At 44.3% G+C, this 27,814-nt stretch overlaps 1 protein-coding gene across 2 annotated transcripts in view; it reads left to right on the top strand.

Moving 5' to 3' along the window:
* The window catches only part of WDFY1 (WD repeat and FYVE domain containing 1), a 47,916-nt gene that overhangs the window by 15,528 nt on the left and 4,574 nt on the right, over positions 1-27,814 (top strand). Inside the window, exons 2-11 of one of the 2 annotated variants that reach the window (XM_027589345.2) lie at positions 469-536; positions 6,483-6,556; positions 12,415-12,469; positions 14,214-14,364; positions 15,908-16,020; positions 17,816-17,942; positions 19,265-19,370; positions 25,254-25,355; positions 26,851-26,981; positions 27,081-27,636. In XM_027589345.2, coding sequence (XP_027445146.1) covers positions 469-536; positions 6,483-6,556; positions 12,415-12,469; positions 14,214-14,364; positions 15,908-16,020; positions 17,816-17,942; positions 19,265-19,370; positions 25,254-25,355; positions 26,851-26,981; positions 27,081-27,162 — 1,009 coding nt within the window. In that variant the 3' untranslated portion in view covers positions 27,163-27,636. Of the gene's footprint in view, positions 1-468; positions 537-6,482; positions 6,557-12,414; positions 12,470-14,213; positions 14,365-15,907; positions 16,021-17,815; positions 17,943-19,264; positions 19,371-25,253; positions 25,356-26,850; positions 26,982-27,080; positions 27,637-27,814 lie in introns of those variants that run through there. The other variant, XM_027589344.2, reaches the window with a different exon arrangement.

The raw sequence follows: 27,814 nt of genomic DNA, 5'->3' as shown, positions 1-27,814 counted from the left end.
CACATCTCTCCCAGTTCTCCAGAAGCATTGTCTTTCCGTTGATGTCTTCTGCTTCCCTCATTCGGCTCAGATGGCAGGCGACCAAGTTTGCATAGTTTGTTTTTCACTAAGAAAAGCAGCAGTTTTCTTTGTATATCTTTATATAATAAGATTTTCCATATTTTTAAAATTATTTGAAATTCTGACTCATAGCTACCACATAACTTGCCATAAATGGTCATAGATTTGTAGCTAGATACGGGGTGTGCGCGCGCGTTTGCGCATGCACACGCGCACGGCCTATATGTAACGTACTGTGTGCTGTACTCGTGGGCACTGCTGTATTTCTCTAATTTGTCCAATTGATTAAGGTTATAAGGTCAGTTGGGAAATAGGATTGAAAAATAAAGTAAATAGTTACATTTCCCTGGAGCACAAATAAGATGAAATTGCTAAAGACTACTCTTTCATTCTTTTCTTTTCCCACAGAACCATCCGAGTATGGCTGAAAAGAGACAGTGGGCAGTACTGGCCCAGCATTTACCACACCATGGCCTGTGAGTAGCTGAACTGTTCTACTTGAGGGGAGTGTGTCTAATGCCTTTGGTGATTCAAATTTCAAAATGCCTGATTAAACAGTGCTACTAGAGGGGTGCTTGGGTGCCTGTCAGTTAACTGTCTGACTCTTGATTTCGGCTCAGGTCATGATCTCAGAGTCGTGTGATTGACCCCCACATGGGGCTCCGTGCTCACTGGGGAGTCTGCTTGAGATTCTCTATCCCTCTCCCTCTGCCCTCCCCCCAATAAATAAACTAATAAAATATATTTTTTAAAAGTGTGCTACTATATTTCAAAATGGGTTTCTTAGTTGCCTAATACTCCAACAGGCTGTGCTAAACTGCAGGAAAACTTTTCTTTTGCAAAGGAAGTCAGGTCTGCTGGCTTAACTGAAGCTGACTTGAGCAAAACTGAAAAAAAAAGGAGAGGCGGGGGGGAGGGGCGTGCCTCACGGCCCCCAGGTTTTCCTTTGTTTTTATTTTGCCAACCTGTATTCATAATGACTGTGTACTTGGCAGTGGCCGAGGCTGACACTAAAAAAGAGCCCTGTACTCCCATGCCCTCATAACCAGCCTTCTGCCCAGCCTTTTCACAAACTTCCGGGTACTACTGAGAGATTGGGTCCAAAGTATAACCCATTCTACATAGAGAATTTTCTCAATAGTTAAATATGTTCACAAAATAAATCTAGAAGATAAAGCCTTTGCATTGAGATTTTAAAAGAGCCCTGGGAGGCAGTGACATAAATTACACCTAAGTTCCAGCCCTTTGTGCAGATGTCAGAGGCCTGCCATCCGTCCCTGCCCCTCCTTCTCCTCCTCCTTTCGTGAAAAGAAAGCCCTGGGCGGAGGCCTGCATGCCCCCCCGGGCCCACGCTGGGGTTGGGTCCTGCCACCCCAAATGGCCACATGGAAGGCACCATAGCTCTGCTCACTCTCTCATGTGATGTTGGTCCTTAATGAGGAATTTTCCTCAACTAAGGGTTTCAGTATTCAGAGGACCCCCGAGGAAGAGAAAAGAGGCTTTGGGGCCTGCCTGATGCTTTGTTCCTTCTGAAGACCATGGTCAGGTCCTCCGAGGAAGAACTCTTGCCAGTCGCTGCAGACACTGTTGACAGCGTTCCCAGCTTTCTCAAGAGTTACTCCAGAGGCAGTAGAGTGTGTTACAAACACAGAACAGCCAATTTCTCAGCATATTCCGAGTGATCAGTCTGGGTCATCCTTCTGAGTGCCTCCTTTCTCGGCTGGCGCTTTCTCCTTCGTACATCTGTTCCGGTGTGCGTGCACTGTTCGGATCCTGTGATCACATTCAGAAAAATTTAGAAGTCAATCAGGAGCTTGGTTGTTCCTGCCTTCCCCGGACAGCTTGTGCAGGCTGCTCACCTTCCCTGTCTTAGTAATTAAACAACGAACATGAAGACTTTGTGGAATACTGCTGTAAAGATAACTATTACAAAAGGAGCCATACAGTTCTACAGTATATACCCTCTGAGAAGCCTCCCTGAAAACCTACCCATAATATTTGCTGCCAAGCAGTAGCACCTCCTGCTGCCCACGTCCATGCAGATAGGGTGCATAACCTTGCGTACTCACTCTCAATGACGACGACCCGGTGTCTTAAGTCTGTGTCCTCAAAGAGCCCATTGGATAAATTTTCAAATCAAATTTTGATTGTTTTGGAGCAGGGCAGAGCATCTCTCGGATGGATGATTCCTTATTTCCGGTGGCCCAGGGATGGGCCTCCCCAGCTGGAAGTAGCAGCAGCCTGAGGAAGTCCTGCTCGTGCTGCGGGGGTGTTTTGTCATCTTTGTGGACGGTCTTGTTCACGCTATTGCTCTTACTCCTCCTTCCCCTCCATTCCTCCACACCGCACGTTTCGGGCGTAACTTCACGTCCTTGCATCCTCAACCTTGGAGTTCCTGTTCCCTGGAATAGAGACTGACATGGATTTTGTCCTATTTTTAGTTTACTTACTCCTCAGTTTGTACTTAGCCCAGAGAGTTAGTACAGCTGTGTACTTTCTCTCCTCAAATTTAGCAGAAGTGTGCACTTTTCCTTGGCTTTTAGGTCTTGAGCTCGTGGCTTTGGCTCTCAGTTGCCCTCCCTAGCAATTGCTAACTTGGGTTAAAGGTACCCCCTGGAAGCAGTTCCCAGAAGCCTGTGTCTGCAAGGACTGGCAACAACTGGAAAGAACAGGCATAGCATCGTTGTGGGTGGGCGACACCCATGTGTTTGCACCTAGACATATTCAACTTGTTGCTTCCAGATGCTTCTTTACTGTGCCTTACAGTTCTGTCTGGAACTACACCACTGAGGAGACTGTAAGAACACTGCCTGCAGAAACAGAATGAATGAAAGTATGAGAAATGACTGCTCTACAATGACCTTTAATTGAAAACCGAATTCAAAATATGAGAAGTGTCTTGTTCTAAAAACTATCTACAGATTATCCAGTTGAGGACATTTTAGTGACTGTCCACCAGTTTGAACTTTTCCTTGTGACCTAACAGCGATCAATAAGCCAGACCTTAGTGTATTGCTCTATGCAATCCAGTTGTTTCATAACTTTGCCTCACGTAACAAAAATAACTTTCAGAATCTGCTTTAGCTGAAGAAAAGTTTCTGTAATCTGCTCTGTGACTCATGCCTATTTTTTGGTAATACCACTTTATGAAATCACACAGCTGTACAAGGTAGATGATTTTTTCACCATTTGGTAAGTGAGAAAACTGATGGCAGAGGGGTTGAGTCAGTTGCTTGTGGTGGGAATTCAGTCCATGCCCATTGGATTCCAGAACTGTGCTGCCCACCAACGTTCTCTGCAAAGGGCCAGCCTGTAAATATCTAGACGTTGTGGGCCAGTCTCTGTGGCAGCCACTTAACTCTGTTGTCATAGCATGAAAGCAACCATAAACAATATATAAGTGAAGCAGCCTGGCTGTATTCCAAAAAAAACAGAAATACCTTTATTTACAAAACTCGAGTTTTAAGCATATGATTTTGGATTGCGATGATGCCTTTTTAAAAGGCCACTGATTTGAAAGATGATTTGTGTTTTACGTGTTTATAAAACTATGAATATCCAATTTTTTTTAATTAATACTGCTTATCTCATTAGAAGCTTCCCTTCTAGGAAGAAAAAAACCAGGACATCTTTAGATACAGAGCAAATAAATTAGGGAAGCTTTTTTTTTCCCTTTTTTAAATGTGAGAATTCTCCAGCCTCATAAAACTACTCAGCACATTGTAAATTTTACACGAGAGCATGTTACATATTTATGTATAGTTTGTTATAGGGTTGGACATAAAAAGAATTGAAAAGAAGCTGAAAACTAAGCATTAAGATTTTTGTACCAACCTAAAAGTAAGCAAAAATGGTGACAATGAATCAAAAATCACCAACGCATGTTTGCCGAAGATAATTTTATGATGGTTTTTGAAGAGTACTTTATATGAAGAAGATACATATACCTTTGTGGTTATAATTCTTAAACTCGATCATTCTTTTTTAGAGAGAAAGAGAGGCAGAGGGAGAGGGAGAGAATCTTAAGCAGGCTCCACCCCCAGCGCAGAGCCTGCCGCAGGGCTTGATCTCACGATCCGAGATCATGGCCTGAGCCGAAATCAAGAGTCGGATGCTCAACCGCCTGAGCCACCCAGATGCCCCTCGATCATTCTTTATAGTCTCCCACTTCAGTGTGGTGGGTGAGGGGTCCAGGCTTCAGTCACGTGTAATTGTTTTGTGTGCAAACGCTGCAGCACCTCCCCACCAGCAGGGTGGTTCTCTGAATGCACCAGAAGGAAACCTCTTTCCGTAATATCTGATCATGCGGCTCGCTGTGTCTCCACCTTCAGGTGCAGCGCAGCGTTATAGTTTACTTTCGTCCTTCGGAGGAGAATATCAGCCCTTTGTAGAGAGAGAACTTTAAACTGTTTTTAAATGGTAACAGCATTTATAAGATTTTTTTCTTTTACTTTCTTATAAGAAGTGTTACCTTAAAGTAAACTCAAGTTTGTTTGTTTCACAGTATGTATTCCCTTGTTGTGGTTCTCCCATAGTCAAACTTCTTTAGGTTGAAATGAAGCCACATATTTCTTTTTCCACATGTTCCATTTTCCAAATCACTTTAATTCTGATTTTTAGCAGAAGGAGATGATTTAGAGTTTCTCCTTTCTGAAACTCTGGCCCAAGCTTTCTGGAAGAAAGACAGGTAGAACCTGGAAGGGGATATGAACACGAGAGGAAGCAGGTACTATCCAGGCACATAATACTGCTGTGGACAAAGAAACACGCATGTGTACACCTCACAACTCTGCTTACTACAAACTGCGGTTGTGTATGTCATGGGAAAGGGAACCTTTCCTCACCATTGGAAGAGAACATGTAATCCCACAGTGGCTTTCCTAGCTTGCTCACATGTACAGTCGAATGGCAATTCCGGTGCTGGGAACTCCTTTTCTACAGATTCCAGCCACTCTGTTACCTGTGAGGGGGACCGGGGGTGGGGGCAGGATGGCCTCCTGAGTTTGGGTAACAGATTACTCATTCTCAGCACTGGCCCCCATGCTCTGCAGCCTACAGGTAGGAGTTTCAACCAGATGAGACTTCATGCTGGCTTGTTTCCCTCAAAATCATAAATACAATGTAGAAGATTTTTTGAATTGGAATTTTAAACTAAAATAACAGAAAGAACGTCAGTAACATTTTCCATTTACGTCATTTTTTTAAATTTTATTTTATTATGTTAATCACCATACATTACATCATTAGTTTTTGATGTAGTGTTCCATGATTCATTGTTTGCGTATAACCCCCAGTGCTCCGTTCAATACGTGCCCTCTTTAATACCCATCACCAGGTTAACCCATCCCCCCACCCCCCTCCCCTCTAGAACCCTCAGGTTGTTTCTCAAGAGTCCATCGTCTCTCATGGTTCGTCTCCCCCTCCGATTCCCCCCCCTTCATTTTTCCCTTCCTACTATCTTCTTTTTTTTTTAACATATGGTGTATTATTTGTTTCAGAGGTACAGATCTGTGATTCAACAGTCTTACACAATTCACAGCTCTCACCATAGCACATACCCTCCCCAGTGTCTATCACCCAGCCACCCCCTCCCTCCCACCTCCCCACCACTCCAGCAACCCTGTTTGTTTCCTGAGATTAACAGTTCCTCATATCAGTGAGATCATATGATACATGTCTTTCTGTGATTGACTTTTTTCGCTTAGCATAATGCCCTCTAGTTCTATCCACATCGTTGCAAATGGCAAGATCTCATTTCTTTTGATGGCTGCATAATATTCTATTGTGTGTGTGTATATACCACATCTTCTTTATCCGTTCACCTGTTGATGGACATCTAGGCTCTTTCCATGGTTTGGCTATTGTGGACATTGCTGCTATAAACATTGGGGTGCACATACCCCTTCGGATCCCTACATTTGTATCTTTGGGGTAAATACCCAGTAGTGCAATCGCTGGGTCATAGGGTAGCTCTATATTCAACTTTTTGAGGAACCTCCATACTGTTTTCCAGAGTGGCTGCACCAGTTTGCATTCCCACCAACAGTGTAGGAGGTTTCCCCTTTCTCCACATCCCCGCCAACATCTTTCATTTCCTGACTTGTTAATTACATCATTATTTTCTAAAAAACATTCTTGCCCTCCTTTTTTTTTTTTTAAAGATTTATTTGAGAGAGCGAGAATGAGAGAGAGAGTACATGAGAGGGGGGAGGGTTAGAGGGAGAAGCAGGCTGCCCGCTGAGCAGGGAGCCCGATGCGGGACTCGATCCAGGGACTCCAGGATCATGACCTGAGCCGAAGGCATTCGCCCACCAACTGAGCCACCCAGGCGCCCTTAAACGTAAATTGTATAATAATGTATTTTGAACGATGACTTAGAATGCTTAGGTTTGCTTGTAATATGGTCTTTGTCTTTCTGGCAGCTCCTTGCTCTGCTATGGCTTACCATCATGATAGCAGACGGATATTTGTGGGCCAGGATAATGGAGCCGTAATGGTAGGTAGTTTTCAGAGTGTATTCGTTATATTGACCACCCTGTGTTCATGCCTGTTGGACAGTTTAAATAAAGAACAGTGATTGCCTGATTGGCATAAAAAATGTTTAATTCAGTATAGGCATTAGGCCTAAAAATAGATTAATTTTAATTTGTGCTTATTTTTAAACCAGTCATGGAGCTCAGAATGCTTTCATGATTGATGGTTTGGTGTTCAGCCTTCATACAGTGAGTATATGCCTCGTCCTTGAACCATGAGGGGGTAGCTGGGGCAGGGAGGGCACGGTGGAGAGCCTGTGGGTGCTCGCGTGGGCACTTGTGTATGTGTGTGTATATGTGTAAGTGTAAGTAACAATGGAGGGGGAAGGAGAACAAGGTCAGTGACTAGTCATTCAGCCAACAACTCCTGTAACTCTTTAAGACAGTGCTTCTCAAACTAACTCTAGTGAAGGACCAGGTATTTAAAAGTTCAGTTTATTATAGATTGGTAGGTATTTTTGTGGGTCTAATTGTGTGGGTGTGTGTATATGTATGTTTTCTTAACGGAGATGTAATTCACATAAAATTCACCATTTTAAGATAATGCAATTCACCTCGTTTGTAGTATATTCACAGGTTATACAAAGATTAACATTCTCTAATTCCAGAACATGAATCATCACCCCTTCTCCCCCAAGAAACCCATACCCATTAGCAATCAGCCCTCACTCCCCCTTCTCCCAACTCCTGGCAATCACTAATCTACTTTCAGAGCCCAGAGATTTGCCTATTTTAGACATTTTATGTGAACAGAATCACATAATGTGTGTTGCCTTTTATGTCTGGCTTCTTTCATTTAGCATGACGTTTCCAAATTCATCTGTGTTGTAGCTTGAATTAGCACCTCGTTCCTTTCTGTGCTGGAGTGGTATACTGTGATATGGACAGAGTAGCCCTTCACGACCCTTTGTGTTTCTGTAAGGTTGGGAGTCCAGTCCCCCATCATTCTTGAAGTTAGCGGTTTGAGTCCTCGCGCCGTTTGTCGCTCGAGCATTTCAGTTGCATCCATCTTTTCAAAGAACCAGTTTTGGTTTCGTTGGTTTTTTTCTTTTGTTTTTCCTATTTTGTGTTTATTTATTTCAACTCTAATTTCCATTATTTTCTTCCTTCTGTTTGCTTTGGGTTTAGCTTGCTGGATTGATATTTTTGATACTACATTGTTGGTTGAGAAAGTCCACAGATTTCATCCTTGGGTGTCATAACAATATGAAACTGCTGTAAAGTTTTCTGAACACTCACTGCCTGTTTCTCCACTTCTTATCGGGACCAGCCATCTGCAGACCACACTGAGTAGCACTGCTTTACAGAATGGAAACAGTAAGAATGAGACTTCGCTAGTGGGGGTCCAGTAAGTGTAAAATGACGTAGTAAGTACAGCCGTACAGAGGGCAGAAATTGCTATGAGTGTGCACACCATCCTCCAGGCAGAGCATCTGGAGAGGGTTAGCGCAGGCTTACTGATGTGCCAAGTCCTAGAGGATGGCAAGGAGCTCACCGCGCGGGGCGGGTGGAGAAGGACCTCCAGACGCCGAGGGCGCGGGAGGCTGTGTGCAGGGAACGGCAGTGAAGCGCATCACACACCTACAGCTGAAGAGGCAGCGGAGTGGGTCACGGAATGCCTTGCGTTTGAATCTGTCTTCAGCTCTAGGTGTTGAGCAGAGTGCTAATGGAGAAGAAAGTAGATGCAGTCCTGCTGGGCTGGTGGGGTTGGGGGTGCTTACGGTCTAGCGGGAAGTTCAGATAATACACAAGTAAATAAGCATCAAATTGCAAGTTGTGGTAAGCGCTGTGGAGACCTGAACAGGTGCAGTGAGCAAGACCGTCCACAGGGGTTTGCGGCCCCACTGAACAGGATTATCGGGAAGGCTGCTCTGTGACATTTCAGCTAAGACCTGGAGGGTGGGAAGGAGTCAGCCAAGCAGAGCCAGAGTAAGTTTTCCAGAAGTGAATGTCCACGTGAAGACTGGACGTGGGAACATCTCTGTGTGTTTGAGGCTTCGATGGAGGTTATCATGCTGGATGGTGCTGAACGCGGGGGAGGGGCTGAGGCCGGGTCCTGCCAGGCCTGGGAGGTCTGGGTAGTGTCGTAAGGTTAGTTGTACAGAGCCGTACAGAGGGCAGAAATTGGGAAGCTCTTGCAGGGTTTTCAACGGGCAAGTGACATGACAGAATTTACACCTTTAAAAGATCCCTCTGGCCAGTGCTCGGTGGAGAATGGATCATTAGCGGGGAGGGAGCAGCGGGAGCGGAAGCTGGATGGTCAGGCTGTTGTGACCACCTGGATGAAAGGGTGGTGACAGAGAGAGTGGACAAAAGCAGATTGATTGATGAGGTGCATTGGGGAAAGGTTGGGCGTGCGGAGGGGAGGAAGAAGAGGAAGTTGGGTGACGGCCAGGTTTCTGGCTCGAGTAACTGGGTGCTCAGTGGTATCATTTACTGAGAGGAGAAAGACTTGGGGATATGTGGGGAAGGGGCATTTGGAAGGAAAGGGGACAACAAGGGACCAACCAACTAACTGTACACTTGAGAGACCAAGGGGCTGACCAGTGGCCGTGGGAAGTCAGCACTGGATCCACAAGTCCACGGCCCAGTGTGAGCCTGGGAAGGGGGGGGTCATTAGCACGTAGGGCGTTTGTTAAGCTGTGAGAATGGCTGTGTTCACCTGAGCAGAGAATGAGAGGAGACAGGGCCTGGGCTTGTGTCCTGAATAACAGCATTTCGGAGTGGGGTTGGTGGGGAAGCCCACCAGGGAGAAGGGGAAATCGTGATCCTTCTGTATGTGTTAAGGAGCTGACTATATCCTGTAAGCAAGTTACCCCGACTTACATAGTCCTACGCATCATTTAGGGAACTAAATGGGATACATGTTCTCTGGTTCCACACCAGACCCACAGCTTCAGAATCCCTCGGTGGGAGGTCTGGGAGTCAGAACTTTAGCAAGTCTTCCAGGTGAATGTTGGCTCACAACGTTGGGAGCTTCCCAGGTGAAATCTGAAACCAGCCCCCAAACTCGGAGGGCAGGGAGAGACCAGAGAAAGGGGCAGTCCACTCCAGATTGCTGAGTGGGAGGTTTAGTGAGCAAGGGAGCTTATGTACGAGGTTGGTCTTGAGTGGCTGCAAAATGAGTAAATCTCTGCCCCCACCCACCAGAGTCTTAAAAGTTTATATAGAGGCCTTAACTGGGTTCAGTCACGTATATCGTCCAGAGGGCCCCACCACCACATCACTGTCAAGGCCATGTGCTTGGGACAGCCTCTGGAACAGGGAAGGCAAGTGGAACACACATACCAAAGACGGGGAAGGGCTGAGGAGCCTCTGACGGCTGACTGCCAGGGCCCAGCTCATGGGTCAACAAGAGAGGTCAGGGACCTCTCTCAACAGTGAACCTTAGGGTCAAGTGCATTAGGGGGGAGCCATTGAAGAGCGTTAAGCGGGGGAGGATAGAATGGTTGGGTTTCTGTTTTTGTGAGCTTAGTGTGCCAGTATGTGGAGTTTGGGGGGACAAGGCTGAAACTGAGGCGTCCCAGTTCAGAGTCTGTTTCAGGACTCCAGCGTGACACTGTGAAACGCTGGGGTAGTGTTGGAGAAGAGGTGTTGGCTTTGAGAGCTTTCTGGGTAGCAGACTGGATGTCTGGTTGGTTGTGGGTGTTTTGTAGAGAACGGTGTGAAGATGGCTTCCAGGTTTTTAGCCAGGATGGTTGGTGGTGAGCGGTCAGCTATGCTCTAAGACAGAGAAGATGTGATGTAGAGGGAAAGGTGACGAGGTCAACATTGACAGTTGGGTACATGGGCCTGAACCTCAGGGTTTGATCTGGAATAGGGGTTGGGAGTTCTCTGAATATAGGAGTCCATGGAAACCGCAGCAGTGGTTGGCCTCAACTAGGGAGAGCAGATGAGGAGCAGAGAGCCAAGGTCACGCTCCCTGGGAATATCAGTATTTAAGGGAAAGTCAGAGACTGGGAGCCATGGGGGAGACGGAGGCAGAATGGGAGGAGAGCCAGCTAGGACGCTGTGGCCACAGAAGTCGGAGAGGCAGTGAGTTTCACGTGGGGGTGAGTCACAGTGTCAGGTGCAGCGTCAGGGGCAGCAGGGAGAGGATGATGTCAGGCCTGGAAAACGCCCTTGGGAGCGGCAGTTAGCAGCTGGTGCTAAGCGAGGGAAGCCCTTTTCCTGCCGTGATGGTGGTGTGTGTGTGGTGGGTCGTCAGTGTGGGCTGATCTTTAGAGAAGGAGCTGAGGAAAGTCATAGAACTGCTAAAAGAGTTGTGTTGTTTTCTGGTTGTTTTGTTTCTGAAATTAAAGGCTAAGAAGCCTTGCGTGTGTTTAAGGGCCAGGAAGGAAAAAGCCAGTGGAAAGGACAGGCCCTCTGCCCAAGCATTTCACTCAGCAGTAGGCGGATGGTGACGGATGCGGGGTTGGCCTCGCCCAGCTCTTTGCCAACAGCCTGGGACTGCTATAAATACCCTAGTAGCAGTAGATGCAAGTGTTCTTGTCTTTCTCCTTCTGGAAATTTTATAGGAATATCACAGTAATGTGCATGCACATGTATAACCAGAAGCCAAGAAGCAGTTTGTCCAGTGGTTGCACATTTTATTTCTCTAGGGACCCTACTTGTGGCTCCCGAGTCAAGGGTAGACTCTGTGATTATAGGACAACATATAAAAATTCATAGCTCTTCAGTGCAAAGGGGCAATGTAAATCCAGTGTATCGTTCGTCAGCAATTGATCTTTGATTTTCCACCCAAAACAGATCAGTATATATACAATGATATATATACTAATACATTTATACTGTCCCCAGTATGTATGTGTGTGTATACAGTCAATATATATTAATACATATATATATATACACACATATATACTGATACATTTTTGTACTGTGCGATACCAAGATGGAGAGCAAGGAATCAGTATTCCTGTGTGTGTGTGTGTGTGTGTGTGTATGTTTAACAATTCATAATGTCCATGTTAGAGCCTTAAGAACTTCTCAGTGAGCATTGATCAATAGAATTCTTAGTGCTTTTTCTTTAGAGTTTTGTCTTCTTGGTTTTATGCTGAAGCTGATTTTTTCATTAAAAAGCATATACTCTTATTTTTTCCTACTTATAAAGTATTACATAGTCTGTAATTTTGTAAATACAAGAATATTAAAAGAAGCAAACCACTCACAATCTATAAATTTCCCTTTTTTGTGTGTGTTCTATATGACATATTTATGATTTCCCCCTTACATTGCTGAGATTCCCCATGCCTTGTTTTCACTGTAGCTGAGAACCCTGTTTGTAACAGGGTCTTTGCAGTTTTGCTTTATGTGTATCATCTTGAGGAATACTCAGTGTAGCCAAGAGAGCAAAATTAACAAGATGCCTCCTTTGCAGTAGAAGGAAAGGGACTACAAAGCTTGGGCTTGTGGAGGAAGAACTGAGCAAAAATGCTGTGCTGGTCTGCAGCAACTTTATTCAGTCTGGTCCCCAAAAGAAATCGTGGCCTGAGGACAAGTCTGATGAAAGAAGCCATTCCATATTATTCTTTTTTTTTTAATTTCGTCCATTTTTTAAATTATTATGTTAATTGCCATACATTACATCATTAGTTTTTGATGTAGTGTTCCATGATTCATTGTTTGCATGTAACACCCAGGTCTCCCCTGAGAGACTATGGACTCTGAAAAACAAACTGAGGGTCCCTATTATTCTTTTATAGCTAATCTCGAGGTCCTCATCTGGAGATAACTAGTCTTGGATTTTACTTTGTTTTGAAAGTTAAGTTCCTGTTTTTAAAACCGTAACTGTTTTTTTATTGCATGTGTTTACTTTTAGGAATTTCATGTTTCTGAAGATTTTAATAAAATGAACTTTATCAAGACCTACCCAGGTAATTATAATGCACACATGTACTTGCATGTAGACATGCATGTAGATAGACATACACAAAATGAGAACACTGTCTTGTGATCAAAATTAGGTCTTCACATTAACTTTGTGGATGTGTTTCCCCCAGTTATATAGGATGCTGCCAACTCTTCAGTTATTTACCATCCTTTTCCTGCTTATCAGTGTTTAAATTTTTGTATACTATTCCATTGGGTGCATCATCAGATGTAATTTAACCATTTTATTTTTGAGCATATGTGCTGCTTCCGTTTTTTGGTAACACACACTAACATATGACAATGTATATATATCTGTGAGTGTATATTTCATATATACATACATACGTGTGTACATGTCCTTGACTCTGATTCTAATCCTGTAACCCTGGTTGCTTCTGTGTAAGACAAATTCCTAAAAATGGAGTAACTGGGGCAAACATTAAAAAGTTTTTTAATGCTCTAGATTTATTTTACAAACTTCTTCCCAGCATTAGTGTAAATTTTTACAGTCCCATGAGTGGTGGTCGAGAGTATCTGCTCATCCAGTCTGTCCAACATTGTTCTTACAAATGTTTTTTGCCTGTTTGATAGTCAAAATAGCCAATTTATAAATTATTTAAGCTTTATTTAATGTCAATCATTTGTTGTTTGATGAATGTCTGTTCATGATTTTACCCATATACCTACAGAGTTGTAGTATTTTCTAATTAATTTATAAGAAAGAGTCCCTTGATTCTTCCAAAGCAACCTGTACAGCTGAGAGCAAGGTCAGAAGTTTCTCTGTCTAGCCTCTGACTTCATTCATCAGACTACTGCTTATTAAATGCCGGCTGCATGCCAGGTCCTCTACTAGATGAAGTAGACTAGACAGGTCACTGTCCTAGTGTGGCTTACAGTCAACCTGGAAATGCAGACATTTCAGGAGTTAGGTAATAGAATACCTTCCTCATTCTCAGCTATTATTTTGGAATACAGAATTCTACAAATACTTTGTCTTTATAAATAATAAAAAGTTACACACAAATTATTCCAGAAACAAAATGCTTCCACTATTTTTTTTTAATTTCAGAAAATTGAAGTTCTCTTGTTTACAATGCCAGTGTTTTCTTTTTCTTTTAAGATTTATGTATTTATTTTGGAGAGAGCAATGTGCGAGCAGGGTGGGAGGGGGCAGAGGGAGAGAAGCAGACTTCTCACTTCCCCAACCCAGGCTCCATCTCACGACCTTGAGATCACAACCTGAGCCAAGACCAAGAGGCAGTCGTTTAACTGACTGAGCCACCCAAGCGCCCTTACAATGCCAGTGTTTTCTAAAAGGTCAAAGTACTAAAGTGATAGACTATAAAAAAACATTACTCCTTTAAGAAGAGACTACTGCTTTCCATATGGAACGTATTGATAGTAAGAGCAAAGTAAAAATGTTCTTTCGAGTATAGCAAAAAAAAAAAAAAAAAGGTCTGGTCTTTGATCAGTTATTGGAATCCCCCTTGAGCATCAGTCTTTAGTGACCTGCAGCTTCTGATTGTCCACCAGGTAGGGAGACAGGGCAGCTGGGAAGCCTGTGGTAGCGTGGTGGGGTAGGGCAGGTTATCTGAAAGCTGCTCACAGGGCACAGGCGTTTCTGTGGTACGACTGTTCAGACCGTGAGTCTCCAGGCCAAGCAGCTGGAGAAGGTGAGGCTCACTTTTGATTTGGAAGGTCCCATTTCTTCATGAAGGGCGCAGACTTCCCTTTCTGTCCTTGCAGCTCATCAGAACCGGGTGTCCGCCATCATCTTCAGCCTGGCCACCGAGTGGGTGATCAGCACCGGCCACGACAAGTGTGTCAGCTGGATGTGCACCCGCAGCGGGAACATGCTGGGGAGACACTTCTTCACTTCCTGGGCTTCGTGCTTACAGTATCCTTTCAAGGGCTGGACCTTCTTCTGCCTAGCACTTCCTCGGCTCAGTGGTTGGCTTGGCTTTGAGGATGATCATAAACTGTCAGTTGAGATCCAAAGACTGAGGGATGCCTGTATATTTCACATGAAATGCAAGACTTCCTGTATCTGCTTTTCTTTGGTATAAAATTGGTGTATTAAAAATAATAATTAGATGAATTACTGTTCTTATTGGGAGGTACTATCTATTTTTAATACAATGTCTTAGAAAGCTAAACCTCATGAATACAAACCCCCACCCCCTCGTTCCTTTGCATTTTAAGGTGAAAGAAAAAACTTTTCTGTTGAATAAAGAAAGACCAAAAGGAATCGATCTTTTGTTTGGTTATTGGCAGAATGTGTGTGGAGAGGGTTCATAATCCTTTCCATATTCTCAGAGGTGCCTCAGGATCCCCAGAATGTTAATGAATTGCTGCTTTCACAGTTTTTTTACCAGTGTATGGAATTTGTTTCATGTAGAATTTGCCCTTGCTTAGGGCTCCCTGTGGTAGCTGTGTATCTTAGTGACAGCAAGATCAAGGCTGTCAGCAACAGGCAAATACCCCATAGTAGTTTCTTCTTCAGAGTTGGATTTCTGGGTTAGCAAATTCTTTTTTTTTTTTTTTCCATTGAAAGCCTCTATAAAAAAATGTTTGCTATGAATGAATGCACAGCATGAGATATTTAAAATAAGCATTAAAGCAGTACCATACGCTTCAGAATCAAATAAGGGAAAAATACTCAGATATTTGCTAAATAAGTCTTTCTGTTATGTATTAGGCTTTTCATATGGATTGATAGAAAAGGGCACAGAATCACAGAATCATGGCCCAGCCTGTGATGTTTCTTTTGACCTTTGGTTTGGAATTTAAAGCAATGGTTATCCTGATGTGTTTAAACTGCAGATTGGCCACAAATGTTTATGGCCATTAAGTGACTGTGAAAGTAATGAGTTGTTATCAATAGTTAGTTTAAAATTTAAATTTACCACTACCCCAAATAACTGCCTTTTGGATGATTAAACTCTACATGGCAATTTAAAATAAACCATGCTTTTCATTTAAAGCTGCATCATCCAGGCCAAAGAAAGATAGGTGTTCGTATTTGCTATCAGTTTTACATTATTTCCAGAGATAATTCATAAATAGCCATTTTGTTCCAGTTCTTTCTTGCTGTTTTCACTATTGAGTATTTTACCTTTTTATACTTTATTATAATTTGATTACTACTACTTGTTTTCATGTCTGACTCTTAACCTTTTTTACTGCTAATTCCTAAGGCATTGATTAGAATAGTCCTAGGTACTCCATGAATTCTTGTTGAATGAATGAATGTTGTTAATTTTCCCAAGAAAATTTCCAACTCGAAAGCTTGTTTTCTTAAATATGTACATATTGCCTGAATTTCAGTTGGGTACTTCCTGTCTCATAGTTTTGTGCTTATGTCTTTAAAATGCACATTTTTTTCTGTTTTATAACTTTCAGGTGGATTGTGTTATGTATCCTTGACTGCTTCTCCACAGATACGATTTTGATACTCAGTATGCTTTTGTTGGTGATTATTCTGGACAGATCACCCTGCTGAAGCTGGAACAGAACTCCTGTTCAGTCATTACGACCCTCAAAGGCCATGAAGGTAGGCTGTGTGATCACCCACAGGTTTTTCACCTAATTTGGGCATCCAGATTCAGTTCTCAGCTCTGCGGCTTCATGAATGATCAGCTCCTATGACCTGTCAGTTTCAGTTTGATTGGCCAGATGTGGGATTTGGATCTAAAGGACTGAAAGCGAACTGAAGATAGGGTGTTGGGCTGGGTTTCATGTCGTCAAAATCCCTTCCAGATTGCTCGTATGGATAATACTTTCTATTTTGTTTGCCTGTTTAAATTATTTTCAGAGGGTCTTTGAAAATTTCTTGTAAATGGTGAGATCTTTAGAAGAATTTTTTTTTTTTTTTTTTTTTAATTTGTCAGTTTCTAGGATACTGAACAAGACCTGGTGGAGCAATACAATTAGGAGAAATGTCTGGGCTGGTTCTGCCTCTGCTCGGTTAGGGACTGAGGGCGAAGAACGGGTGGAATTTTATGATTTTTACAGTACAGTGAGTTGGCCAGGTTCCATGGAAGGGTTTTAAAATTCAGTTGGCTGTATTGGGTAACAGATTAGAAGTTTTGACACCGTTTGGTTTAGATTGAAGAATTGGGGATTTGTTCAAAGAATTAATGATGAACTTATTTATGAAAACAGTGTTTTAAGTAATAATGAGTTAAAGGTACTCTGTGCTTCCTAGCTCATCTATTTGGGTGAAATTGAGTGTGTCAGCTCAGGGACCTTGTGGAGCAAAGGGGAGAGAGGAGAAGAACAGCAAGTTAGAATGTCCTTGGGCAGGAAAGCACCGCCCCTAAGGAAACCACTTGTGTTTATGACTAATGGTCCCATGATTTCCCATGATTCCCCAGGCTCCCAAGTACTCTCTGTGCTGCTAAGGACAGACTGGGTTCTGGTAACTGCTTAGTAGTGTTTATAGCAAAGGCCCATGTTTATCTGCTGTCAGGCCTCTAGCTGAAGTGTATGGGGCACAGGATTAAATTTATGCCTAACTGTTCCCTGAAGCAAGTTTTGCAGAAGACTTCTTTTTTCACTTACCTTAAGTTTCTGTGAGAAACTAGTTTCTGTTTGCTTTTGAATATGACTTCATCAGTTTTCTCTACAGCCACCAAAAATATTATTAACTTGTGTGACTGGCTCTGTTTTTAAGTTTGTTGATAATTTCTTCTAGGCAAGCAGTAATCAGTAGAATATGAAGAGAGAAATCTGTTGAGAGAGAAATCTGTCGAAAGAAAGATTTCCCAAGGATATTGAATCTGATAAGTTCACCCAGTAGAGAATGTGAAATGTGAAGTTTGGATTTTTTTTACCTAAATTCTCTGGCATAATTGTGTGGTACACCTACAGAGCATTTTTTTTCTGAGACCCTCAATTTAATTTTCTTAAACATGCATCATGAGGTAAAACACCTGCAAGATCCCGAAGACCTGGAATAATCTAGATTTTTAGATTACCTAAGTTGACCACAGTAATCTTCACTGTCTTTTCTCATTAAATAGTGTTAGCTTTGTTTTTTCCTTCAAAAGCTTTTTCTGAGCTAACCCCTCATATGTAGCTATCGTGTCATTTTTTTTTGATACAGAATGAAGACAAATTTCCTTAAACGTCTTTGTCTGCAAAGTAGTTTGATGTGCAGTCGGAGATCATTATCTTACAACTCTGGGGGATGGATGTGCTCTGTCTTCTCTGGCCTGTGATAAAGGGTTGAGTGACCTCTCGTACAACAAAGATACATTTTTACTTTGGGGCTCAGCTGGTCCTCGTTCAGTCCCGCTATGCAGGTGTAGGGCTGTACCTAACCCCGCCCTCTCTCTGCCCTGTAGGTAGCATCGCCTGCCTCTGGTGGGACCCTATTCAGCGGTTACTCTTCTCAGGAGCCTCTGACAACAGCATCATCATGTGGGACATCGGCGGACGGAAAGGCCGCACACTCCTGCTGCAAGGCCATCAGTGCGTGGCTGTTTTTGGGGGTGGGGACGGAATTGGAGTCCGCGGGGGGTGGGAGCAGGGCGGCATTTGTATTCTGCTACTGCTTTCTCAAACCCCATCTGTTAAGACAGCCATTTGCTGGGGCTCACTCAGTCCCTTTTAATAGCTCTTCTGTGAGTCCTGAGTGTCTGATGTTGTAGAGCAAAATAGAGCCCAGGGTCTTCTTCCTTCTTAGTCCAAAGAGCACTTGCCTCCTGCCTCTCCCGAGGAGTCACCCTGTTGAAATACCTGCTCAGGGCACAGGGGGTTAAGGAGGGCAGATGAGGACTTTCACTGTGGAAGATCGCGTGGAATGCCATGCTGAGCCTGTCTCGAAGTGGGTGCCTGACTTGTTCTTTTATTCTGACACGTAATGTGTGGGTGTGGTTTGACACAGTTACCTAAGCTAGGGCACTGTAATACCCAGGCTCCTGCCTTCTGGTTTTGAGAGGGAAAGGACATTGGCCTTTCCTTTCCTCCCCGTTGGTTAGGCTGTTGCTATTTACCATAAGCAGAATCAGGTTGAAAAGTAGCCAAGGAAAGATTTTTTTTTTTTAAAGATTTTATTTATTTGACAGAGAGAGAGCACAAGCGGGGGAGTGGGAGAGGGAGAAGCAGGCCCCCCACTGAGCAGGGAGCCCGATGCTGGACTCAGTCCCAGGACCCCGGGATCATGACCTGACCCAAAGGCAGGCACTTAACCAACTTAGCCACCCAGGCGTCCAAGGAAAGATTCTTCATCCAAGTCTGCAGGGCAGGAGATTGTTTCGTAGGGCATCCAGAGGAGGAGTCTGACAAGCACATAGGAAGGGGGCGTATTTTGCCCCATCATTGTGTGTGCGTGTGTGTGTGTGTGCGCGCACAAGTGAGTGCAGGGGCGTGTGTGTGTGTATCAGTCTCTGTAGCATCTCATCACCTGTTCTTATGGGTTGTGTTCCAGTAAGGGAGTCACCCCTCCTTTGTTCTTTGTTATGAACAGGTAGGTGAATCTTGCAGGCCTGAAAAGGAGTGGACCACAGCAGTTGGTCCTGAAAACGGTAGCCATTGTCTTATCTGTGGCCTGCAATTCTGAGTGACCGACTGGAAAGTAGTGTTTATCTCATAGAAACTATTAAGCTGTATAATGTTACAGAATGCTGATTCAAGTTTAGACTAGAAGCAGTAAGACCATTCCAAATTGTTGGTGATAAAATGCCAGTGGCTGGTTCCAGCAAGGGGGGGGGGGGCGGAGATTGGAGCCTAAGTGAAGACAGGGTCCATGTTTCTCCACATCGAGACAAGTGACCGATGTGTGTTGTTTGCAGTGACAGAGTGCAGTCCCTGTGTTACCTGCAGCTCACAAGGCAGCTGGTCTCCTGTTCCTCGGATGGGGGGATTGCAGTGTGGAACATGGACGTTAGCAGAGAGGAGGTAAGAGAATGAGCAGGGCAAGGCTGGGAATCTGGCTTCTTGGCTTCCCACCCTGCCCGCTCTCGATGCTGACCAGGTCACAGACAGCCCCAGCCCCTCTCCCCTGTGCTTACCGGTTATCATCTGATAAGGTCCTGTGTGTCACTGCCCCTCGCCCTCTCCCCATGTGAGAGTTTCCACAGTGACAAGCATTGCCCACAGACGGAGCATGTGGGCTGTTTTCAGTCTGGAGATGTGCACCGAGAACCTGCTGGAGACAGTCCCCCGTGTCGCCGGGGCACGTGCTGTGCACAGCCCCGGGAAGCACTGTGGTGGCCCCATGGCATCCCTGCTACCCAAAGCTCTGGGAAGCCTGGTGTGACTAGTGCCAGGGTGCCTCACGTTTTCCTGGGAAAGGGTATCTTTGTCCCCTGCTTTTATTTTCCACTGAGCACATGTCGACATGGTGTTCTCAGGAGCCCTGAGTTCTCATTTGTTGGGGCCACCAACTAGTTGTGAGACCTTGTTCAGAGGAGTGTCATTATCTGAGTGTCTGTTCCTCCATCCATAAAGTGGAATCATTCAATGACACAACTTCCAAAGCCCCTTCTAGTTCTTGAGACAGATACGCTGATTGTCTAAACCACCTTGCCATCATCTTTTAAATTGAGAAATTTTTGACATATATCATTATATGAGCTTCAGGTGGAAACAGCAATTTAGCATTCATATGTATTGGGACGTGATCCCCACAGTGAGCCCAGTTAGCGTCCAGGACCACACATCGTTACAAAACTTCTGTTTCTTGTGATGAGAACTTTTAAGATCTACTCTCTTAGCAACTTTGAAATACACAGCACAGCTTTACTTAGCATACTGTACTTCACATCCCCAGGGCTTATGTACCTTGTAACTGAAGTTTGTACCTTTTGACCCCCTTCACCCATTTCCCCCACCTCCAGCCTTCTCCTCTAGCAACCACCAGTCTGTTCTCTTATCCGTGGGCAACTTGGTCTTTTTTTCTTTTTTAAATAATGCTGCAGTGAGCATTCTTGACCTTGTCATTGTGTGATTGTTCAATTATTTATTTCAGACAGATTTCTGAATATAGACCTTCTGGGACAGGGAGATGTACATTCTTAAGGCTTTTGATAGATGTTGTCAGATGACTTCCAGGCAGGATTTCCATTCTCATGTCCACCAGCATGGGTATTATCTGTCTTTTCCAACCTGTGATGTAAATAGCCGAAGAGTTGACTTTTTGTTGATTCAGGAGAGATTTTAGTGTGGGGGACTAAGGACTTACAGTTTAACTTCAGACATTTCCTGAGCTCCTACAGGGTGGCTCACAAGTCCGGAAGCAGGTATTTATGCATCATAAAGGGCTTATGATGCTGCATGGCACTACACACGTGCTGTGTGACGTTACAGGAGTGGTGCAGACCAGGTGCGCCCCATCGAAGCAGACACCAGGCGTGGATGCGCCATTCCCACCACACTCCACACACGTCTGTTTTGCATCACCTCCAATTATTTGGGAGTCTCATTTTCACTGAATAAACCTCCATCTTTAGCATACCACGGAAGACATAATCCAGGCAACATTACTCATTTCTAGGCTTTATGGCTACCATGTTCTATATGGAGATTCTTGCCTGCTTTTTCTAGGCTTGTAATCTCATGAAGGAAATAGACTATCCTATAAATAATAAAATGGAGTCCATATGTGGAGAAGTAGTAACTGTTAGCTTTTCTAGTAACCTTGTGAGACGAGTTAAGTAGAGGAAATCTTGATTACCTGTGTGCTGGCAAAATATTTTGGTAAGACTTAAGGTAACTCATTATTAAATACATATAACATTGGCTTGATATTACTTATGGACACTTTCCTTACAAAGCTTTATTTTAACTGTGTTTTACAATAGCTGCTAGTTACAGGCATGGAGAACAGCCAGTATACTGTTTGGTTTCCTGGATTAGGAAACCTGTTTGTTTTGTTGTTGTTGAGAACACAGAAAACTCAGAGGCTGTGTTCCCTGGCTCACATGGGAAGGCGACCCTTGGGGCCAGTGCTGCTGGTGGTTCTCTTAAGGGCTTACCCACTTGGATTTCAATCCACTATTCTTATCCTTGGTAAATTCTTTTAGGAAAAAAAAGTGACAAAATAAAAGCAAGATTCCCACCTTCAGGGTTACACAATTGTGGAGTTTATCTGTATGTCTAGGGAAAGAAAAGACAGCGCCATCACTCAGGCTGCTTCCTGTGTAGGCGATTCTCTTTTTAATTGTTTGTGCAAGATTACCCCTTGCATGCTGGCTGGTAACACATCACGCTCTACTAGCTTTTCTGTCTCAGTAGTTGACAGTTTTGGTGGGGAAGCAGATTATGTCAGAAAGATGCATTATTGGGGTACCTGGGTTTCAGCTCAGGTTGTGATCTCAGGGTCCTGAGATGGAGCCCCACATCGAGCTCCGTGCTCAGTACGAAGTCCACTTGTGATTTTCTCTCCCTCTCCATCTGCCCCTCCCCCTCCACACGCACTCTCTCTCTAAAATAAATAAATAAATCTTTTTAAAAAATGCATTTTTTTAGTAGTCTTATTATGTTTTTTAACCAGCTGAGTATAGTGCAAAGGGAAACAGCCTATGATCTATAAGGTTTTGGCCCTGGGTTAGGGTTTGTACAATTTGTAGGACTTCCTTAGGCAAAGGCATACAGAATTAGTCCCAAATTCTCTAGCCCCACACTGCTTGCTTGGAATTTCTTTCTGAGTCACCTGGAAATACTGATTGAGGCAGTTGCCTCCCTGCCAGATCATAATCAGAGGGGCTCCTTTTTGGAAGTAGGCATGAAATGTAAATGAGCAAGTAATAATTAGAATGAATCCTCTTTTTTTTTTTTTTTCATTTGAGAGAAATAGAGAGCACAAGCCAGGAGGAGAGGCAGAGGGAGAAGCAGGCTCCCTGCTGAGCAGGGAGCCCAATGTGAATTTCAGTCCCAGTACCCTGGGATCATGCCCTGAGCCAAAGGCAGATGCTTAACCGACGGAGCCACCCAGGCGCCCCTAGAATGAATCCTCTTTAAAAGAGAACTTTTAAACTAGTAGATCACAGGATGTATAATGGCATACATTAGTGTATATGGTATACATTAGTACAGTGTGGATTATTGCAGCAATTGGTAATAGCGGGGCAGGGGAATTATTCTTGCTACATCATCTTTGATCAGATGAGGCAGATGGAACAGGATGTAGAAAAGAGTGAAACAGAATACTTGATTAATGTTCTCCTTTGCTCTTCTTAGGAAAGAAAATTTTTTTCTCTGTAGGGAATAAGCATATAACAGGATGGTTCCTGACAGCGTAGAGCATAGGACTTCATCCTTTTAAAAGCAACAAAGTGATGGGTATTTCTTGCAATAAACTGTTCCGGAAAGCCTGTTTATTTCTGATGTTTTTTGTTTGTTATCTCAAATTACCTCAAGCATACCTTTCTTCCTTTGAGTCCCTTTCCCCTGCAGCTCAGCAAAGTAATATTCTTGCCGAAACCCCTAGACAGAATGATGCTCCTGAGGCTAAGGACCTGGTTCTGTCGGTGGCTACGCCCCAGAACCACATGTGGAGACCTCATGTGTTCAAACCCAGAAGCCCCACATGCAGCTGCTGTGTGGAGTGTGGCGGGCAGGCCGAGGGGCTCAGGCGGTGCTGCTGTGTGTCCTGGGGTCGCCACCCACGCTCTCAGCATGCACAGGTGCTCCAGGATCAGAGCCACAGTTTCTCTGCCTGCAAAATGAGGATAATGTTGCTCTATATCTCCTGGGGTTGTGTGGAAGATCACGTGAAATAAGGCATAGCAGATCCTCGGTACATGGCCTGACTTACATGATACTTTGCATACCAGGCACCGTGCAGAGCACTTTGCCCATATTTACTCATTCCCTCCTCACACCCTTACAAGGGGGATACTACTGCTTGAATCTTGCTGCCCTGAACACGTCCTGCGCTTTGTCCCGCATGCGTGCAGTACCGTGGGAGTCCCTCCGGCGTGGGTCCCAGACGTGAGACCATGCCGTGGGACCTGCATCTCCTCCCCCGTGCTGTTGGCCGCAGGACCCACCGTGGGGGCCGTTGTGCATAAGCACTGTTCCCAAACCACCTTCCCTGTGCTGTGGACCACAGAGACACAGCGGCGATTCTGCATCCAGACGGTTCTCTTTCTCCTGGAGGTACGCGTCTCTGTTGCTCTTTGCATCCTCCCTTCCTTCCAGCATGTCTCTGATCACTTAAAGGGACATCTCTTCTGTCTCAGCCCACTTCATGTGATCTGTGGGTGCTCTCCCTGCCCCCACCAAGAAACACCTTTGTCATGGCTGTCGTGTGTAGAAATATTTCTAGTGACATAGCTAAAATAAGAAATAGGAAAGCCGAAAGTTCTGATGCAATAGGAAGCAAAATAAGGAAGTAGGGGCACCCGTCCTTGAAGCCCCCAGACATCCCGTTTTGAGTGTTGAAAGCCCTCTGTCTTTACTGCCTGTGTTAGAAGGGTTGCTGTGATGCAGGGTCTCTGCTCTCCCAGCATTGTCTCCTCTTACCACAGATACTTTTCTTGACATCCCAATTTCAAGATCAAAAAAGGATTATTTCGTCATAGTCTTTGGTTTAATTGATAGAAATGCATGTTTTCTGTTGTTACTGCACGAATATAATGATAAGTGATTGAGGTTAAATATTAGCTTTGAACAATTTCATCTTGTAATAGGGAATTATTTGTTTTTTTATTTTTTTAATTTATTTTATTTTTATTTTTTAAGATTTTATTTATTTATTTGACAGAGAGAGACAAAGTGAGGAGGGAACACAAGCAGGGGGAGTGGGAGAGGGAGAAGCAGGCTTCCCGCGGAGCAGGGAGCCCGATGTGGGGCTCGATCCCGGGACCCTGGGATCATGACCTGAGCCCAAGGCAGACACTTAATGACTGAGCCACTCAGGTGCCCCTATTTTTTTTTTTAAAGATTTTATTTATTTGAGGGAGAGAGAGAGCAGGAGTGGGGAGGGGCAGAGGGAGAAGCAGGCTCCCCAATGAACAAGGAGCCCAACAGTGACATGGGGCTCCATCCCAGGACCCTGGGATCATGACCTGAGCCAAAGGCAGATGCTTAACCAACTGAGCCACCCAAGTGCCCCTAATCGGGTACAATTTGTAATGGTTTATTTAGAAAAATATTTTCTAAGTTCTTGCTAAAGTAATGCCGAGACTTTAATCATCCTGTTTCAATAAAAATTCATTGAGAACCTAGTCTGTGACAGGCTATCCGTACACAAAGATGAGCGAGCGTGGTGAGTAACTGTTAGTGGTAGAGTGGAAGTGTGTGGAAAGGATGACAGCACAGAGAGGCCAGTGCTGGGGCGGAGGTCTGGGGGTGGGGTGTGTACACGGGAGACCGTGCCATTCCTGGGAGCTGGGGGCGGGGGGAGGCGCAAATCTGTCGGACGTGAGACGCACCTGGAGGAACTCTCCTGTTGGTCACCCTGTGACCTCACAAGACTTCCCAAGTGGTAGTTCACCAGATTCTGTAAGAAATGGATTTTCACTCAACTGGATATAGATACTAAACACCTCTGGCACAGACAAGAAATATATGAAGACAACCCTGAGGAGTTCACAGTGGAAACTGAATTACTCCTCCCTGTCTGTACATTAAAAATCGAACAGTCCTGTAACATTGCTAAAATGATAGAGATTACTGAAAACACATACGATTGAATAAGGCAACAGCTCTAACATATTGAGGAGTTTTTTTAAAATGCTAACAACCAACAAGGTCTGAAATTGTTGTATTAACCCTGAGAAATCCTAGGAAACAAGCAGGTGCTCCAGTGGTGGCCTTGACTTTGTCCTCCCCCAGGCTCCTCAGTGGTTAGAGAGTGATTCTTGCCAGAAGTGCGAGCAGCCCTTTTTCTGGAATATAAAGCAGATGTGGGACACAAAGACACTGGGGTTGAGACAGGTGAGTAGCCAACATTGAACTGTCACTGGGTTAATCACGTAACTTGTTCTTTGTGGTATTAATCTGTCATTTTGTTTGGAATCGTACTTTTTCCTGTAAGTGCTGTGAACTGCATTTTTGAGGTCACTATCTCTGTGTAACAAACCATGAGTGGGACCTTTCCTGGGGCCAACGAGATTATTACCTAAGTGTTCCATCGCTTGTCCAGCGTTGGAAGAGCAGGGATGCACGGAAAACACTGAGAGCCTATTTGTAAATACATGAAAGATGCTTCAGTTAGGAGTATTACTTGTTCAAGTCAGTGTTCTGTGCTAAGAATGAAGCCGGTCATATGACTGTAAACCTTATGCTTTCACTGTTTGTTAAAAATGTAACAATTTGGCCCTCACTGGAATACTGTGACACTAAGAATTTTAACTTATTCACAGGTTGTTCCATATAAGTGTACCTGGAACATTTTTATTAAGCATGTTTCTGGTACTCTTTTTCTTTTTTTTGATTAAAGAAACATGTCCCAAATAGCCTATAGATTTCAGAGACGCCCTTATCACTAGGTATTCATGTACTTCTAAAGTTCTACAAAAAACATATTTCTACAGCAACCTTGAAGGTAGCCTACTCCAATTGAATATGAATTGGTGCAGGTAAGTAATAAAGAATGCTAATTTTATTTCTTTGCACCTCTAGGAGGGATTGGCTTAAAGTCTGTGTGTGTTAATAAACTTTCTTTAATGTTACTACGAAGCTACTCTCCCACAAGGTCTGGTAGGAGACCGGCAGGAAGTACAGGGAAGATCTTAGCATTCCTATAACATTCTGATGCTCAGAAATGGAACCCGAGTTCCATGGTTAGCCTGCTTCCTGCAACGCATGTCTGCTGGTAACTAGTGTATTGTAATTGATGGGCCAGATAATCCCTGCGTGTATGGGAAATGTGAAGAAGTTAATTTCCATTTTATGAATTAACTACTAGAAGAGAGAGGAAAGGTAGGGGTCACTAAACTTTGAGTGTTGAAAGAATATGACAAAAGTCATAACTGGACTGTTTTGAATGTTCTTGAAGCTTATGTCCAGAGTGATTGAAAGATTAAAAGAAATAGTAAAACATATGATTATGGATATTTATTTCTTAAGGAGGGCATATTACATTATTTCAAAACTTTTCTCTGACAGGAATAGATTTTTTTCCTGCAACCTCTAGTCATTTGAGCTCCTAAATGAACTTGAAGTTGGTTTTAATAATGCTGTTTGTAGACATCTAGACAGATAATATGAATGAATAAAAAGCGGTATTTGATCAATAAAACAAGGATCTTTGGAAATCCTTCACAAGTGTGGACACTGTCTGCCTTTTGTGTTAACGGGTACATTGAATGGGGTAATTATAATTCAAGGCGACTCTTCCCCACCATCACCCCCTGCCCTGAAGGGAAGCCGGGAGCACCACAGCAAAAGCTAAACTCTCCCCTTTTCTTCCTTCCGGTGGTCCCTGAAGCATCACTGCCGGAAATGTGGGCAGGCTGTGTGTGGGAAGTGCAGCAGCAAGCGCTCCAGCTACCCTGTCATGGGCTTCGAGTTCCAGGTCCGCGTGTGCGATTCCTGCTACGACTCCATCAAAGACGAGGAGTGAGTGTTTGTGGGTCTTTGTCTTACTGGGCGCCTGCAGGGAGGAGAGCCTGAGAAATGACAGGGTGTATTTCTACCCACCTGTTCATCTCTTCCCAGCTTCATAAACCGTTCCTGGGGAAGGAATCCTGTCCTCGCTGTATGGCCTCAGCGAGTTTCTCCCAAACAGTGTGAGGAATGATGTTGCCAAGACCAGTGCGGCAGTTGAGCACTGAGCCTCCGCAAGGTCAGGGCCAATACGCACTGATGCAGTGGCAAGTTGGTCCATCCAGTGCTCCAACCTTGGCTCACATGTGCCTGGGAATTTCATTTTCTTTGCCTTCCCTTTGAATCATCTTAGAAAGTGCTAGCCTGGCAAACCTTGGCCGAGGCCCACGTTGAAAGGCTAGTCAGCATCACTGGTGTCAGTCCATGTGCGCTCGTGAGGAGGCTGGGGTTGCGGGCGCGGGAGCAGAGCGAGAGCCGGTGCCGGGAGCTGCGGAGGGCAGAGAGGCTTCGGGGAGCCTACGGCCTCCCCATGAGGGTCTTGCCCATGGAGTAGGAGCTCCTGCAGTGCAGTTCCTCTGCACAATTAAAGGCCCTTGTTTTTTTGTGCAACATAAGGAATAGCATGGAGGACATTAGGAGAAGGAAGGGAAAAATGAAGGGGGTAAATTGGAGGGGGAGACACGAACCATGAAAGACTATGGACTCTGAGAAACAAACTCAGGGTTCTAGAGGGGAGGGGGGGTGGGGGGATGGGTTAGCCTGGTGATGGGTATTAAAGAGGGCACGTTCTGCATGGAGCAGTGGGTGTTACATGCAAACGATGAATCATGGAACACTACATCAAA

This window comes from Zalophus californianus, chromosome 3 (genome assembly GCF_009762305.2).
Source record: "Zalophus californianus isolate mZalCal1 chromosome 3, mZalCal1.pri.v2, whole genome shotgun sequence".
Taxonomy (NCBI): Eukaryota; Metazoa; Chordata; class Mammalia; order Carnivora; family Otariidae; genus Zalophus; species Zalophus californianus.
Note: the sequence above shows the minus strand (reverse complement) of the source record. Positions and strands in the feature narration are given on the sequence as shown.